The following is a 15,794-nucleotide window of genomic DNA, read 5'->3' as shown; positions in this document are numbered from 1 at the left end:
CAGCGTGATACTCTAGAGGTATACCGTTTTCGCTTACTTCCTGGTACTGAAATCGTTAGCCTGCATGCTAGCATTGGCATATACCCAACACAATCAGAATGTACAGCTAAAAATATGTGAAGAACAGCTTGGATTGTAAATAATGCTATATTCTTGCAATATTATTCAGCCAGCTGGGTATCGGGAGTAATGTTAATCGCGCCATTTCTTAATTTCAGTTCTTTAAGAAGCCTGGGAGCAATTACAAAGCTGCGTAGTCTCTCTTACAATTGACGCCATGTTGAAATAGGATGTACAAACTTGCCCAAGTGACTGTTAAACCCACTATATAATATACAGCTATCTCTCCTGTTACCCACAAAACACCTGCTTAAGCTCTGAGGTATTAACAGCTTATTCTGTCATTCATTTATTCATTGAAATACGAAAGAAGCCAGAACCGTCATTTATTCATAATATAAACATGGCGCCAATTTCACTTGCTATAATGGCTACAAATATTTAATGCAAGGTTGTTCAAAAGCACCTGATTGCACCACAGACAAGAGGGTCTGGCAACCGTTCCTTGTATTCTCAGCACAAGCTGCTGAAGCTGATGTCAATCTCCAGTACCTTTTAGCTAATCCATTAAACTGAAAGCCTATATTATTGCTTCCTCAAGCACACAGCACTGAGTTATCATATCATATGCTCCGTGCCATGGTCCTTGCTGCTCACCTGATCGTGGTCGATATCAGAATCTCCCGTGATGACGATGCGCTTCTCGATCCGCGTTTCTGAAAGCCCGCCTTTTAATGTCTGCGGTGAAAATGGGGAAGATGACAAAACGTAATACGATTAAGCTGATTAATTCAAAAAAGCAAACATGAAAGCCGCATATTGTTGCTTTATCATAAAATTAAGCGGAGACTGAGGGAATGTCTCATATTTGGATTAACTGAAAGGCAGAGAGCCTCCACTGCAGAATGCTAATGTCTCGCTGTGGAAAGTAGAGGCTGGCACATTTCAAAGGCTTCATGCGCAGACCAGCTCATCTCCAGCCAGGGACCCAGTTGTGTGAAGCTGTGAAGCGGGCAAAAGTTTCTACAAAGGCTTGCTGATATATTAATGATGGCGTTGGACGGTTTCAGATGTTGAAGCGTCTGATAGCTGCCGAATGCCAGAGGGGCTATGATTCAGCCTCTCTGACTGCCTTAAAAATTCCAAAAGTACAGAACGTGTAGGACTCCAGTCATAGCTTCGCTGGCATATAGGCCTGAGATTGAAGGCCGATTGCATTGGAAATGTACGTGGTGGTTTTGGGTCAATGTGAGAGTGCGTTACCATGGTGCTGCGTGTGGAGGAGGTGGTGGTGCATAACGGATGGTGGTTATCGGTTACCTTGGTGATTTGTGTGGAGGCACAGGACAAGAGGCGTTACCTTGGTGATGTGTGTAGTGGCACGGAATAAGAGCCATCACCTTGGAGATGTGTGCAGAGGAGGTGCAGAATGAATGGTGGTTACCATGGTGATGTGTGGTGGCACAGGATAGGTGTTACCTTGGAGATGTGTGTGGAGTTGGTGCAGAGTGAATGGTTACCATGGTGATGTGTGTGGTGGCACAGGAAAAAGAGGTGTTACCTTGGTGATGTGTGTGGTGGTGGTGGTACACAGCGACTCAGAGGTGATGGTCTGGGCAGTCATCAAAACACCAGGCTCAGCTTCCCCACTACCGTCCAACTGCAAGACCAGCACAAGACAACTCTGTACTGGGCCCAGAAACTACCACAAAGAAATATACTCCTATGCCTATACTTCTACTATACCAGCTCTTTCAGTCAGAAATAGAGTGGTGTGCAAAAATCTGGATACCCCCCTGGTCAAAAAGCCATTTAATATCTAAGCCAACAGAAACTATAACAGTTTGCAAATGCTTCCTGTAGCCAGTCATTCAATTCTCGCTTCTGGAATTTTTCCACATTCTTCCTGGCAGAACATCTTGAGCTCAGAAATACTCTTTGGCCTTGCATGTATGGCATGTTTGCGATCTCGCCACAGATTTTCAATAATATTCAAGTCTGGGGACTGTGGTGGCCATTCCAAAACCTTCATCCATCTTTCCTGGAGGGTTGGTTTTTAGGTATACTTCAGATCATTGTCTTGCAGGAATACCCAACCTCTCTTCAACTTCAATGTGAAGTTGACCTTTGAACATTAGCCTCTAGAATTTCTTAATATTTGGTGGAATCCATAATACCTCCCACTCGCACAATATTTCCTGGCTCCCCAGCTGCCACACAACCCCAAAGCATAATGGATCCACCTGCATGCTTCACAGTTGGCAAGGTGTTCTTCTCTACAAAGGATTCACCCTTTTTTCTCCAAACATACCTTCTTTGGTGGTGAATTTTGCTTTCATCAGTCCAAAGCACATTGTTCCAAAAGGATGTTCTCAATGTCTTCTTTTGCATACTTCAGACACTTAATTTTCTGTTGAGGCTGTTCTTTCTGGCAACTCTACCATGTAGGTCTTTGTAGTTTAAAGTAGGTTGTATTGTTGTCCTGTGAACAGCAAGACCTGTGTCTGCTACACTTTTTTGCAGCTCTTTGGCAGTGATGTGTGGGTTCTTCTGAGCATTTCTCACCAGGTCATTCTATCTGAAATCTTTCTTGGTCTAGACCTTGCCTTGACTTCAACTGTTCCATTTATCTTCCATTTTCTTATAATGTTTTCTGACAGTGGAAATAGTTTAAAACAGAATTATTTTTCTTGATGGAAATGAAGCCCTGGAATTATACTCACTCGACTCACTGAAGCCCTAAAGAATAAATCACCTGGGTCTGGGCCTTAGTAATCATCTTTTTAAACATGAACAAAGAATTATCCAAAAGGGTTCCCAAAGTTTTGCACAGGGCCCTTTTCCTTTTTTATAAACAGTAAAAAGCAATCTTGCTTCACACTTTGCAGAAAAGTCTGTTTAAGTTCAGGTTTGCTTTCGATCACATACAGATTAATTGTAACAGACATTTAAACCAGGGGTGCCCGAAATTTTGGACCCCACGGTATACTCCCACTATACCAACTCGTTCAGGTAGAAATATACGCCTACCATACCAGTACTCCCACTACACCAGCTCAGTCAGCAGAGTACTCCTACCTCAGCTGCCTCGTACGTGATGGTTTTAGTCTCCGTGTGCACAATGGGGACCTCCTTTGTGGAGATCTCCGTTTTCTGAGCGGCGAAGGTGTCCGAGATAGTCACCATTTCGGTCTTCACCACAGGGGGCTGCGGAACGCAGATGGAGACGGTGACTACCACACGCAAACACAGTCTGGCTCACCGAACTAACACCAACACCACATGCAAGGCAACCGCAGTCATTTCTACAGTCCAAGGGGACAGGTCATGCAATGTCTAGCTACAAAATAATAACACAAACTATAAACTAGAAGTCTTTGGTATGCCCATGCAGCTACGGCATGCACTATTATTCAGGCAAAATTAAAGGCTACACATTGTAAATCGGGTGTGTTCTTTTGGTCTTAGGCCGCGGCAAACAAAACATCACAGCACAGTACATGCACAACACTCAGAAGTTCACAATATAATATTTAAAAGATGAATCTTAAAAAATGAAGTTAAATAAAGATTTAGAAGGAAAAATAAGTAAATATAAAAAGGTGACAGTGACTTGGGCTAGCGGCTTAATCCGAACCTTTCTGCGTCCTCAGTATACCCTGTCTAAAACAACACAGTCCTCAGGTAGGGAGCAGGGAGATGCAGAGGGAGGACACACACTAGTGGTGGGCTCAAACACTGCACGCTAAACACAAACCACCAGACCGGCAGAGGGGAAACGACTAGGCACTGATACTCCATGCGCGTGGCTCGCGGAGAGAACGACATCGACGTGATGGGGCTCGCAGGAAGTGACAACACAGGCGCGCACACACACACACGCGCATGCACACACACACAGGCATACGCACACAGCACTAGATTTCGGCAAGGCTGTGGAATGGTTTAGATGAAGCCGTGGGGGCAGGGCTAACTGACGAGCTGCTTCAGTTAAGGAGAGGCAGCCAGAAACCAGGAGCGTAGAGGGCAGGGCTTTTCACTGTCTCAACTCTACAAAAAGGAAGGTTCCGGGGAATAATCATTACTCCGTACAACATTTAACTTCTTTTTTTTAAAAGAAAATGTTTTTTTTTTTAAAAAAGGAAAAAACAAAAATCGTCAGGCAACTGTTGCGCCAAAAAACGAGGACTCCGGTCGGCATTCACTTGCGCCCGGTTGCCGAGCAACAGGAATAACCGACACACGGCGGAAAAGAAGTGGCAGGTAGGTAGGTGGGAAGGAAGGAAGGAGGAGGCGGAAGTGCGTAACCGTAGCACGGGCCGGACGTGCGTTACGCAGGTTCGCGAGCGGCCATTTACCTCGGAGCAGCAAATAACCTGCGGCACGCGCTCCGTCTCGGCGTGAGATACGTCCCCGTTAACCCGGGGCTCGTCCTCTTCCTCCGCCACCGACACCAGGGCGGGCTGCGCTTCGGGGTGACCGTTCTGAGCTTCGTCCGTCGGGACCTCTTCGTCCTCTGCCGTCTCTTCCTCCTCTTCCTTCACCTCGGGTACGGCCTCTCCCGCGTCTGCCGCGCCGCGCCGGGCTTCTGCCTCGGGTTCTGGTGGCGGAGCTTCCTTGCTGGGGGCCTCCTCGACTTCCTCTTCCTCCGGTTCTTCTTTGATCTGGGCCACGGTGACGGCCTCGGGGCGGTACTCCGCCTCTTCCTCGCTCTCGCTGTGGCTGTCCGAGGAGGTGCTGGCCCTCTTCTCCTCCTGGCCCGCTTTCTCCTCCTCCTTCTTCGGCTCCTCCTCCACGACGACGACGGTGGGGGCGGGGACGACGAGGATGACCTCGGGGGTCGCCGCCTTGGCCTTGGGGACTTTCCTGATCTCCTCGATGACTACCGTCTCTTCTATCTCAACCTCTGCCTGCTCGCCTGGCTCTGGTTTCTGTTTGTCATCTGCGCTCTACACCAGAGAACAAAACAAAACAAAAACGGATGGAGAGAAACAAACGTAAAAGGTGGCAACACAAGCGAAAAAAGGAGGGAAAAACAAAATGACAGTGGCAACTAAAGAGAACACAAATATAGGAAGGCAGGGAAACAAAATGGCAGCTGAAAGCCGACAGACGATGAGGCACGCGGAGGAGAGGATGGAAAGATGAATAAATGGAGGGTGTTGGTGGACAACAGTGGAAGGGGAAAGGGAACCGGGTGGAGGAACGTGACGGCCACCTTGTCCTCCTCTTTGCTGTCAGGTAGCGTGCCGTCCGTTCTAGGCGGAGTTTTCTGTGGAACATAAGAGGCAATCACAGGAAGCGGTCACTCACTCGCATTGGGGTTAGAGGCGGTTAGGACACACAAGGCTATAGCACTGTACAGGTTCTCCTGGGCTGGGCAGGAGGAGAGGGTAATATGACTCCTGTCCATCAGACCCACGCATTTTATCCCAAGCAGTCACACTCACATTTACAAAACAAGAACCCTTTACAGTCCTATAGGAATGAATGTTAAAGCGGGATGCTTGGAGCAAGACAACAGGGGAGCATTTACTAGCATGGATGGTTTTGGATGAGAATGATTTTTGTCTTTATATTAAAACATTGACTCCAAAGTTCATGGCCAGCCTCCTGTTTTAAAATCCGAGTAAGACATTATGACCGTATGTGTAGTACAAATAAATTAATAAATTAATGTTAACATGTTTAATAGACTTGTAATCGAAATGCTAAACCATGATTATAAATAACCGTGAGGTAAAAATAGCTTCAAATTTTGAAGGATACATACAAAGGGTACATATCTTACAACAAATCATCCAGTCAGTATTTTAACAAGGACGATACATTGAAATAAAAATGTACACACTTTTGCAGTCGAGACTGTAAATCTGCAGACAGGACTGCCCATAACACAGATACACTAACTAAATGGATGCCTGCTTTAACCACTGCTTATGGTATGGAAACATCTAGAAATGTGCAATGTCAAGCATATTCTTCCTGTCTTATCCTCAACTATGAGATTTTAAAAATTACAGTCCATCAGTGATGTCACTGTCCATCACATCTTTACACAGCCGTTAAGTATGTGTCTGGACTGGACATGAACTTGTTTGGGGACGGAGAGATGGACCATGGGACAGCACGGCGGTGAGAGGCCGTTAGTCGTCACCAAACGTGGGGTTTCGCTGACGAGCACCTCGACAGAGTGCGGGGCCAGAGGCACAGAGACTACTGCAACAGCGCCCTCTGCTGCTTGCGTGCTGGTATCGAAGTGGCCAGCCAGACCAGAGGAAAAGCTCGGTTTACTGAATAAAATGGAGGTTATCTCCTCTTCTAAACTCTACAACGGGTTAGAGAACGACAAGGAACAGAACCAGAAGGTTAAAAGACAAGTGCAAGAACACAGAAGACACCAAAGAGAGAAGAGAAAAACAAAAACTGTCACTTCTGCAAAGGGCTTGCAGAATGGAAACGATACAATCTAACGCCTCCAGGCAAACACCACACCTGCAAACAGGCAGCTGCTGTTTTAGTGAAAATTTGGGGTGTTGTATTGAAGTGATGCCATGGAGCCAGGGACAGACAGATGGGTGGAGGTCACATGAGGCCAGGATGGTGTAACTCTCCATTAAACCACACTCTGCTATTGACCAATAGCAAAGGTGGAGGAGGGATTGACATGCTCTCAACCAATGTGGAAGCAGCAAGAAGTACTGATGGTGGGGGTAGATGAAACAAGTAAAAGTTAAATAGTTCATGCATTGCTCCAAGTGTGCTATATACTATATTTTTGACTATGTTACTTAAGCTCACACCTGAATAACAAACCACAGGGTAACCGTGGTAACTTGGAATTTGCAAAGTGTAGCTCTGACATCACTTCATTTACAGCACAGTAAAGCTAGCACCAGAAGACAACACAAGAAAGCTACAAAAAGGTGTTTCATTACAAAGCACAAACACATTTTCAAGCCTGAATCAAACACCACCTTTTGTGACAGATTAATTTACAGTTTGAAACAAACGGAGCCGTAGATCGAACAGAAAAGGAAACAATGTGGAAAATAAAACAAAGACAAGTGGGAGAGTTGAAACGAGGCCAGAACACCTGTTGGACCAAGTAGCTGAAACAAACAAACCACCAAACCACAAGGTGCACAAGCAACAGAAGGAACAAAGACCAAACATACAATAGAGACTTGAAAGCTCACAGGAACAGTACATGCATGAAATAAAGTAGCACTTGATACGGTACAGGAAACATAGTCAAGTTCAGATGAGCTCAGGCCGAAGGCTTTGCGGTATTAATCAGAGATTTGAGATCGAGTTCAGTGCGAACAGACACAGGAAGGACAGTGGAGCTGTGCCACTGGGCGACAGCACAGCACAGCTCTGACAGGTAGGAGGGCCCACAAAGGCATCGGTGTGACAGCTGGGATTATGGGTAAAATCTCTAAATCCACTTAACGCCATCGGACAGAAAGGGAACAGCTCTCCGGTGACGCGCGGACAGGCAGCCGTTAGCGCGCTAGCGTAGCGCACAGGGCTGAACAGAAGGGAGGGGACAGCTCGGACACAAAGGAAGAGAGCGACAGAGAGAGAAGGAAGGCCATCATCCCAGCTGCCACACTGGCGTTCACGTGCCGTGTCACTTCCTCCCTGACAGGAAGCGGAGGAGGAGAAGGGCGCGGGCCGGGCATGCGGGCCAGTCGGACGCCGGTCACGTACCCCTTGGGCCTGCAGCTGCAGCCGCAGGCTGGTGGCGGGACTGGCGGTAAGACGCTTGTCCCACTGACTGGGGCGCGGTTCGGGGGTGGACTCCATAAAACTGCGCTTTAACTCGCTAATGCTAGCCTGATGTTTCAACACATCGTCCTGGGCCTTATCCAGGTCCTAGCAGCAGGTCCCATCACACACACAGCCAAGGAGGGGGAGGGGGGTCGAGGAGGGACAAAACAAGGAACAACGAACAACAGGTACATTAGTTTGTAAAAAAAAAAAAAAAGAAAATCCCCAGAAAAGGTCACAGAACACGCCATGTCTCACTGAGTAATGGTGCGTGCCCAAATTATTTTGACCACACTTCGTTTTGCATGATAGTTCCTCTCATGGCCAGCAGGTGGCACCGTAAAACTGCTGCCATTCATTTTGTGACTCATTCAAGTCATTACATGTGTCCTGCTCATGAGCAGCCATCCAGAGCAGTATAAACTTATCACTATTTAGCCATTTAAGTGGATTACCAGGCCTGTGCCCTTCTGCCAGTGCATTACACAGAAATGAGCATAACTTCTCTGCTGTTAAGCGAGAAGTGGAGGACCCGGACCAGTGAGACAAGCCGTGTGTGTGAGCTTCACCCTTTAGTCCAGACATCTACCTGCACATCAAAAACATGGAAGTCAGTGGTGCCTCTGCCTCTAGAATGACATTTCAAAAAAATATTAAAGCTCCAATTGTTTGCTCATCGCCTTGGTCAAACAATGTCACTGTACTACTGGGGCCAATGTCTGACTGTTGGGTCTTCTGAAATCTCCACAAATAAAACGGGTTCAGAAGGTCTTTTCTTCTGCAATATTGCCAGATGTTGGGGCAGAGCCCATCTTCTGTGAACCACCCGGGCTATTGGGGTTCAAACAAAGGGGACGGCACACACTCTTAACCTTCGCTCTCTCCCAGCGGGTATTCGGTCACTGTTTCCCCTCTTCCTTTCACACAATGCTTACAACACAGACGATGTGGCAAACATTTTCCCGTTGCCATGGAGATCCGCCACACGAGACTCGGCAGCTGTGGAAGAATGCCGCCTGCAGCGCTGGATGCGACTCTCGAACCAGCCGGTACAACGCCCCGCCATATTCTGCACACTGCGTGGGGTCAGCCTTGTTTATCGGCCTAAAAGTGCTCTTCCAGTGCCATGGAGATGAGCCAGTGGTTCCATTTCTAACATTTTTAGCACTGCAGGAGCTTATCTCATTTTTCTGATATTTCTCTTCTTTTCCGTTCGGAGTGCCCATCGCACATTTCCGCACACGCGGAAAAACATCGCTGGAAAAACAATGCAGTCCACAGCATTCATATCTAATTTTCAAGATGGATGATTGGTGTGATTACGTCTTTCCCTCTTCCAGAAGCACCAAGACCATCTTGCATTATTTGAACCAGAGTACCTCCAAGATCCAACCATGGCAGACCTATTGATTGCAAGGCACCACCAACAAACCCATGCTTTTGATGTGAGGCTGCACAACACCATGGGCAAGTTTAGTCTGTTAAAATTCCAAAATCTTGACAAAACAAATAATCAAATCAAGCGTGAAAAGCGGAAGAATTCCTGCCCGGTTAGGGAAACGATATTAGTCGTGTTACGGACACGTTTCTTTTTGTTAAAGCAATCGAACACAGAAAGAACTGGAAGTGTGCTCTGCGCATTCCATTCTTCCCAGAACTAGAGCGACCGTCCCCCAGGTCACCCAGGCCCCACCCGCTCCCACACCCCGTCCTGTGATTGGCTCTCGGGGCAAGCAAGGACTATTCCGCCAGCACCCAGGTGTAGGGGTCAGACATGCACCCCCGTCCCACATGCAGGTCATGCACAGCGTCCAGACAGAGCCTGAGAGTGCGAGGCAGCCCGCGACAGGAGCCAGAGAAATTACATTGGTCGTCATCGCCATACCAACCTCCAACATTAGATTGCTATGTCTGACATATATATTTTCCCCCTTTACTCTCAACTTGCTCTGTGGAATCAAAACGAAAACGAGACGTTTGCAAAACAAAAAGGCCAAAAGCAGACAAAACGAAAAAAACTTTGAATGGTGAAAAGCCCGTGTCACAGAGGGGTCGTGTGACATCGGCACACATGGAGAGGGCCTGGTCACCAGGACGACGCCGGCCTTCTCCGCAGCTGTCCAATCACATTCCACATCAATGCACCGCACATCCAGAGGAAGGGTGAACATTACACTCCATTTTAGGCATTTATCTACAGCTTGTAGAGCTTACATGTTTCAACACCACAATGTTACACCCAAACTTTGATTACGATCAACATTTTATCGCATAAAGTTTTCGCAGATAATAAACAGATGGTGTGCGTGATGGTTATGTTTATATAGCAGGATTTCGTCCAAGAGACTCCAAATAAAAAAACATTCTGTGCATAACAGCACCGCCCCCACCTGCTTTAGATTTATTTTGGATTATGTGTCTGTGACATGTATGAATCCCGGTTCTTAGCTTGTGACAGGAGCAACCCGTTGTCCTAGCAGCTCATTGATTTGCTGCATGTGCCAGTCGGGCGGAGTGTGATTGGGCAGCTACAATGCCACTAGGTGTGCCATTATCAAACGAGACGCCTTTGGACAGTAAACCACAACATCGCTAGGACACCAAAACCCAGATTCCCAGCCCAAAGCAAATGAAACCGTAAAAACAACCAAAACACAAAAAAAACCAAAACAAACCACACACAAACACACGAAAGAAACGGCAATGTGCAGGCCCACATAATCCACAGACAAATGAACCACAGAACAATCAATCGACCTTCTGCAGCAGTGAGTCTCCTCTGTCCGTCTGCCCGAGCCAGAGGGGGGGGGGGAGGAAAGGACAGGTTAGTCGAGTGCGGGCACTGCCCACTGTACCCCTGTGATTTTAACAAGCAGAAGTGTGAAAGCGGAAAGCTGGCTAGCCCTCACAGACCTCGACGAGCTCAGCCTCTGTGGTCTCGGCCGCTGTGCCGGCACTGGGCTCCTCCTCCACCTGCGTTTTCGTAGAAATGGGTGAAGAAGCATTTTTTTTTTTGGAGGGGGTGGAGGGGAAGGAGAGGGGAAACGGAGAGGTGAAATGGATGATGGGAAGGGTTTCCTTCCCAGCGGCACTGCGGACTGTGCGATGTGATGGGAGGGCGCACGTTCGGTGCCAACGCTGGCCGGGCGGTGGTAGGGCGCGAGAGGGTGAGACTATGGGCATGCTGGTCTCAGAGCACTGGCAGACGGGCCACTTTTCTGTGTATTTTCACTGACTGAAACATCGCTTGTCATTTTGACGTACAAAATACCTGAAGCAGCCTCTACTTTTAAAGCACAGATTGGGGCCAGTGTGACAAGACAGTTATAATATGGTAAATTATACACAAGATTTGCCACAATAAACACCATATCTAGGAGGGGCACATACAGATCCAAGTCTCAAAACATTACAAGCATTACGAAGCTTTAGCAGTCACTTCTTTTTGCGAAATAAATGAAATATTCAATTAGGTAGGTGAGTCAAAAGGCTTAATATGCAAGAATATTCCTTTTAGGTCTCATAGATATTAGAATATTTATCATTATTTTACAAAAAGGGAAAACATCCACTTTTTAGACAAAACCTGTATCAGTTCTGATAGGCAGGAAAAGTCCCACAAGATAACTTCACGTCAAGTTTAAGGAAAGAAATAAGCCTCCGGCTTTTCGAGGCTAGCGCTTGCTCTGAAGGGCGGTTCTGTCGCTCTACACAGAAAATCTTGCCAAGATTGGAGGAAAAGGAAATCTGAACATAACAGGAGGGCGACACAAGGAGGCGTGGGAGAGGCAGGAGGCAGCAGAGAGGAGGGGGTGGTGGGAGGGTGGGCGCGGGGCTTAGGCAGCGGGGTCGCACAGTTCTTCCAGCACCGTGGCCATATCGGCGAGGGAGGGCACGGGCGGGGCGCGGCGCGAGGGCGCCTTGGGCTCCAGGTAGCAGAGCGACAGGGCCAGGGGCAGCGCCAGGGCCAGGGAGGCGGGCAGGGACTGCGTGGCGGACAGCAGCACGGCGAACAGGAGCAGGAAGGAGGGGATGAGGGAGGGCGAGCTGAGGGGGAGGTACCGCTGTAGCTGGGCGGGGAGGAAGGAGGTGCAGTCCTCGGGCAGGCTGGGGAAGCAGATGTAGCCGTCCTCATCCAGCAGGGAGGGGAGCCGCAGGCCCTTGCAAAAGCCCGAGAGGGAGAAGCCCGGCTGGGGCGGGGGCTGGGCGGCCGGGGGCGGGGCCTCCGCCGGCGCCGCCAACGCCTCGTCCCATTCGGCCGGGCCGGGATCGAGAGGGGCGGGGGGCTCGGGCGTGGGGGCCGCGAAGCTTTCGTCATGCTCCGCGCCGCACCCGGGGTCAAAAATACCGGGGTAGTCTCCGTCCAGCGGGCCCGCCCAGGACAGGGGGTCGTCCTCCGAGATGTCGGACAGGACGTCCAGCTCGGAGATGGTGTCGAGGTTGAGGGGGAGGGACGAGATGGAGGAGCAGGAGGGCGACAGGGGGAACATGAAGATAGACTGTGGTGGGTGACGCGCCCCCGACGTAACCCAACCCGCCAAATAAAGATAATCCATGACAGAAAACCCATGCGGGGAACAAAAGCCAAACAGAAAGAAATACAACCGTGACAGAAAAAATGTGCATGACAAATTAAGAGAGCGGAGAAAGAGTGCGCGGGGGAAAGAGAGAGGAGAGAGAAACACACCGTTAGTCAGTGAAACCGATCAGGAGTGCAGAAGCAGAAACGGGGCAGTGACGGTACACGGGGGTGTCCCACACAGCTGAGGGGAGGGAAGGGGGGGATAAGTGGGGGTTTGAGGTGGGGGCAAGCAAATTCTACAACGCCACGATTTCACACAATCCTACAGCTGACATTATCAGTGGACAGACAGAGACCAGGCAGAGAGGGAGGTGGGGGTTGAGGGGTTGGGGGGGGGCAATAAAACAAGAAAGCTTTTGTGGTGCAGAACCGACAGAGATTTGTCTTCTGGGAAAGATAATCGACTGAACGATGCCGTGGCTCTTCTCAAATGATATCCATTTAGGCGACTTGAACAGCTGAAAGTGTGCCTCTTTTCTTCCCCCAGCAAGCTTGGTCGTAAACACAAACCCAGTGCCCCTTCCTACCTTCCACTCAGCATCTGCCGGACAAGAATGTGGTTATTGGGGCTAGTCTGACACTGCGAAGACACTGGGGTGAAAGGGCGGGTTATAGGGAGGTTTCGCACAGCACAACTGAGACAGTGTCCGTGGACGCTCTGGTTTAGCGCTGTCCGTCGAGACGCTGAATGCGTCCCCTCAGCGCAGGTTATATAATGCTCAATGCATTCTTTCATGGCCAACTGTAAGGATGAATGCTTTCTTTGACAGCAACAAATGTCAGCTCGGTGTCTTGAAACTTCCTTAATTGAAGCAGCGCAGTATAGATGGTTCACAGTGACGCTGTAAAGCCGAATTCTATTCCAACCTGACCCTTGACCCTGCCCCGCAGACAATCCCAACAAATCTTGGTTTGGGTAAGGGAGGGAAGGCGGGTGGGGGGGAGGTTTAAAACACATTTCACAGAAAAAAAGAAACATTTCAATCAAGGTAAAATTGATTTAGGAAATAGAAAATGCACAATAGTCCGGATCAGGTTTGTGGCAGCTCCGTCAAAGATATCGGGTTTACTGAAATTAATAAAAAGTTTACTTCAGCAACAGTACACATGTGGTCATTATCGTGCTTAAGAGCCAAAATGGACGTTCTGTCCCAGCTCAGGCCTGGGACACCAGCACCTGTGGATACGTAGCAGGTTAATTAAGAAAGAGGAAAAGTGGCCTTGTTTTGCCGCTGCCTCACCTTTGAGTCAGAGGGGAGCTCCAGGGAGGGGTCTCGGCCGTTCTCCTTGTCCGCTGCTGAGACAGACAGGCCAGGGACCAAAGAGTCTCCTTGGTCGGACATGTTGACCATGGGGGCTGGAGGGAGAACAAGAAAATGCAGGTCAAAGGTCAGACTCACAGGCGCTCATCAAGATTAGAATCAAGATCCCAAAACGTATTTTGAGTTTCAGAAGCTAATCGAAACAGGGGAACGTAAACTTTCTAACGATACCAAAGTTATCTTTCTACTCCAGATATCAAGGGAGATGTGTCCCGCTTCATTCTGAGTGCAACCAAATCACAGCGGTCTAGTCTAAAACTACATTTTTATTCTGAACATTTACTGTAGACATTAAGACATACAGACCATGAAAGCAAGTACATTAATCATTAACATAGCTGATGTGGTTGTTTTGTGACATGATGACAAGCTGGCTAGCCTCCAAACAATGCTCCAGCGTTACTCTGACATCTTGCATTTAAAAGCTTAAAAAAAACTATATTTGTTGTCAGAATTTTGGCTCTTCAGTTATATCTCTGTATAATACAACTGATTTCAGCATCTGGAACTTGTTTTCTTTAAATGAATTCATAGTTAAATAGATTAAATTAATAATGTTAGACTATCTTTCCATCATTGAAACAAATTCTGTGTAAAACCCCAACTGACCAGCAGAGAGCGATGTAGCACTGGGCTACACAGTATATTATGTTATTATAAGCAATCCATAAAACATAGAAAGTTCATTAATTGAATTACTTTCCCTCAAACTAAATAAGCAATTTTATCTTTTATAAATGACTAGCAGATGTTCATCTCTCAAACATGCTCAACTGCAATTTACGAGGAAAAAGAATTGATAAACGGCTTAACAGAATTACTAAACAATCCACATCTAATCCAATCTGCTTAAATTACTGCAACACGGCCTGTTGAAAGTGTGCGTAACGGAACGGTTCACAGCGGAAAGCTTCTCGTATGAGCCACTGCTGCCGTTACGTTTACCGGGAACAGTTAATGCGACGTTTACAGACACGGTCACGGATTCGTACAGATTCCTGGGGCTTATGTCCAGGGGCCGGGCATGATGTCAGCGCTACAGCATCTGCGTGGAGCCACCCGGTCCACGCAGACCCAATTCTTCTCCTGCTTGTGTCAGAGCGCTGCACGTTACTTTGCTGCATAATGCTACACCGAGGTCACACACCTGCTGGGGCAGGACCGCCCTGGGAGGCCTGTAACTCAAGACTGCTTGGAACGGAGAAGGGAAAAAAAAACAAAAACAAACGAATGTAGCGGGCGAGGTGCGTGTCGTTTCATTTGCGGGGTTTCTACGAAATTGTGTCCGCGGCCTTTCCGCACAGCATCAAGAGTATTGCGCGGGTCGGGTTTTCCACCGGAACGTTCCACCGCTGGAGCTGGAACTACACCTGAGGGCCAGAGCTCGGGCGTGCAGAGCGTACGGGAGTCTCCTCCGGCAGAGCGTTTCAAACTGCGCTAGGATAACACGCGGACGTAGGGAGGATCAGCCGGGATAAGGAGGAGGAAGAGGGGTAAAAAATCAGAGCTCTGTGCCAGGTTTGCAGGGAGCCCAGGCTGGCCAGCTCCAGGGGAATGGCGCGTGAATAATAAACGGCGCAAAAGCACTCCGGGCGTTCGAATATTCCACTTTCATTAATGCGCCCCGCTCTCTCTGACAGGGGAGCAGGAGAAAGTGGGCTGGTTTCCTGGCAACCGACCAACCGTCAGCTACGTTTCTGAGAACCTGCATGTCCATCGAGTCGCATCTGAGATCAGACACAGTAAAGAGAGTGACGACTGCTCTACGCAGGTACCTACGTCTGGTGACCTCAAAAACCCCCCTTCGCCTGATTGGCTACACAAATCCTTGCAATCACTTCCCACTTCGATTCCCAGAGCAGTCATGGCAAATGAGAACAGAGACCTCGGTTGACCTGCTTAAAAAAAAAAGGTATCTAAAAATATTCTACAGAAAAAAAAAGGACACTTGCTGAGAATTGAGCAAAAGGTCTGACCGACTTTACATAGTAGATAAATAATAGCAGATACATAGACACTGACCCACACACACAAACCATACTAGAAAACCCAAA

The 15,794-nt window shown here is 48.3% G+C and overlaps 1 protein-coding gene across 5 annotated transcripts in view; it reads right to left on the bottom strand.

The window, feature by feature from the left end:
- Nucleotides 1-15,794, bottom strand: part of epb41l2 (erythrocyte membrane protein band 4.1 like 2) — a 52,777-nt gene that overhangs the window by 5,507 nt on the left and 31,476 nt on the right. Inside the window, exons 12-22 of one of the 5 annotated variants that reach the window (XM_061241598.1) lie at nt 13,660-13,775; nt 10,750-10,809; nt 10,594-10,623; nt 9,726-9,785; nt 7,777-7,941; nt 6,245-6,388; nt 5,279-5,332; nt 4,419-5,009; nt 3,139-3,267; nt 1,622-1,720; nt 718-798 (exon numbers count right to left, since the gene is read on the bottom strand). In XM_061241598.1, coding sequence (XP_061097582.1) covers nt 718-798; nt 1,622-1,720; nt 3,139-3,267; nt 4,419-5,009; nt 5,279-5,332; nt 6,245-6,388; nt 7,777-7,941; nt 9,726-9,785; nt 10,594-10,623; nt 10,750-10,809; nt 13,660-13,775 — 1,529 coding nt within the window. The remainder of the gene's footprint in view (nt 1-717; nt 799-1,621; nt 1,721-3,138; nt 3,268-4,418; nt 5,010-5,278; nt 5,333-6,244; nt 6,389-7,776; nt 7,942-9,725; nt 9,786-10,593; nt 10,624-10,749; nt 10,810-13,659; nt 13,776-15,794) is intronic. The other 4 variants (XM_061241599.1, XM_061241600.1, XM_061241601.1 and 1 more) reach the window with 4 other exon arrangements.

This window comes from Conger conger, chromosome 5 (assembly GCF_963514075.1).
Source record: "Conger conger chromosome 5, fConCon1.1, whole genome shotgun sequence".
Lineage (NCBI taxonomy): Eukaryota > Metazoa > Chordata > Actinopteri > Anguilliformes > Congridae > Conger > Conger conger.
Note: the sequence above shows the minus strand (reverse complement) of the source record. Positions and strands in the feature narration are given on the sequence as shown.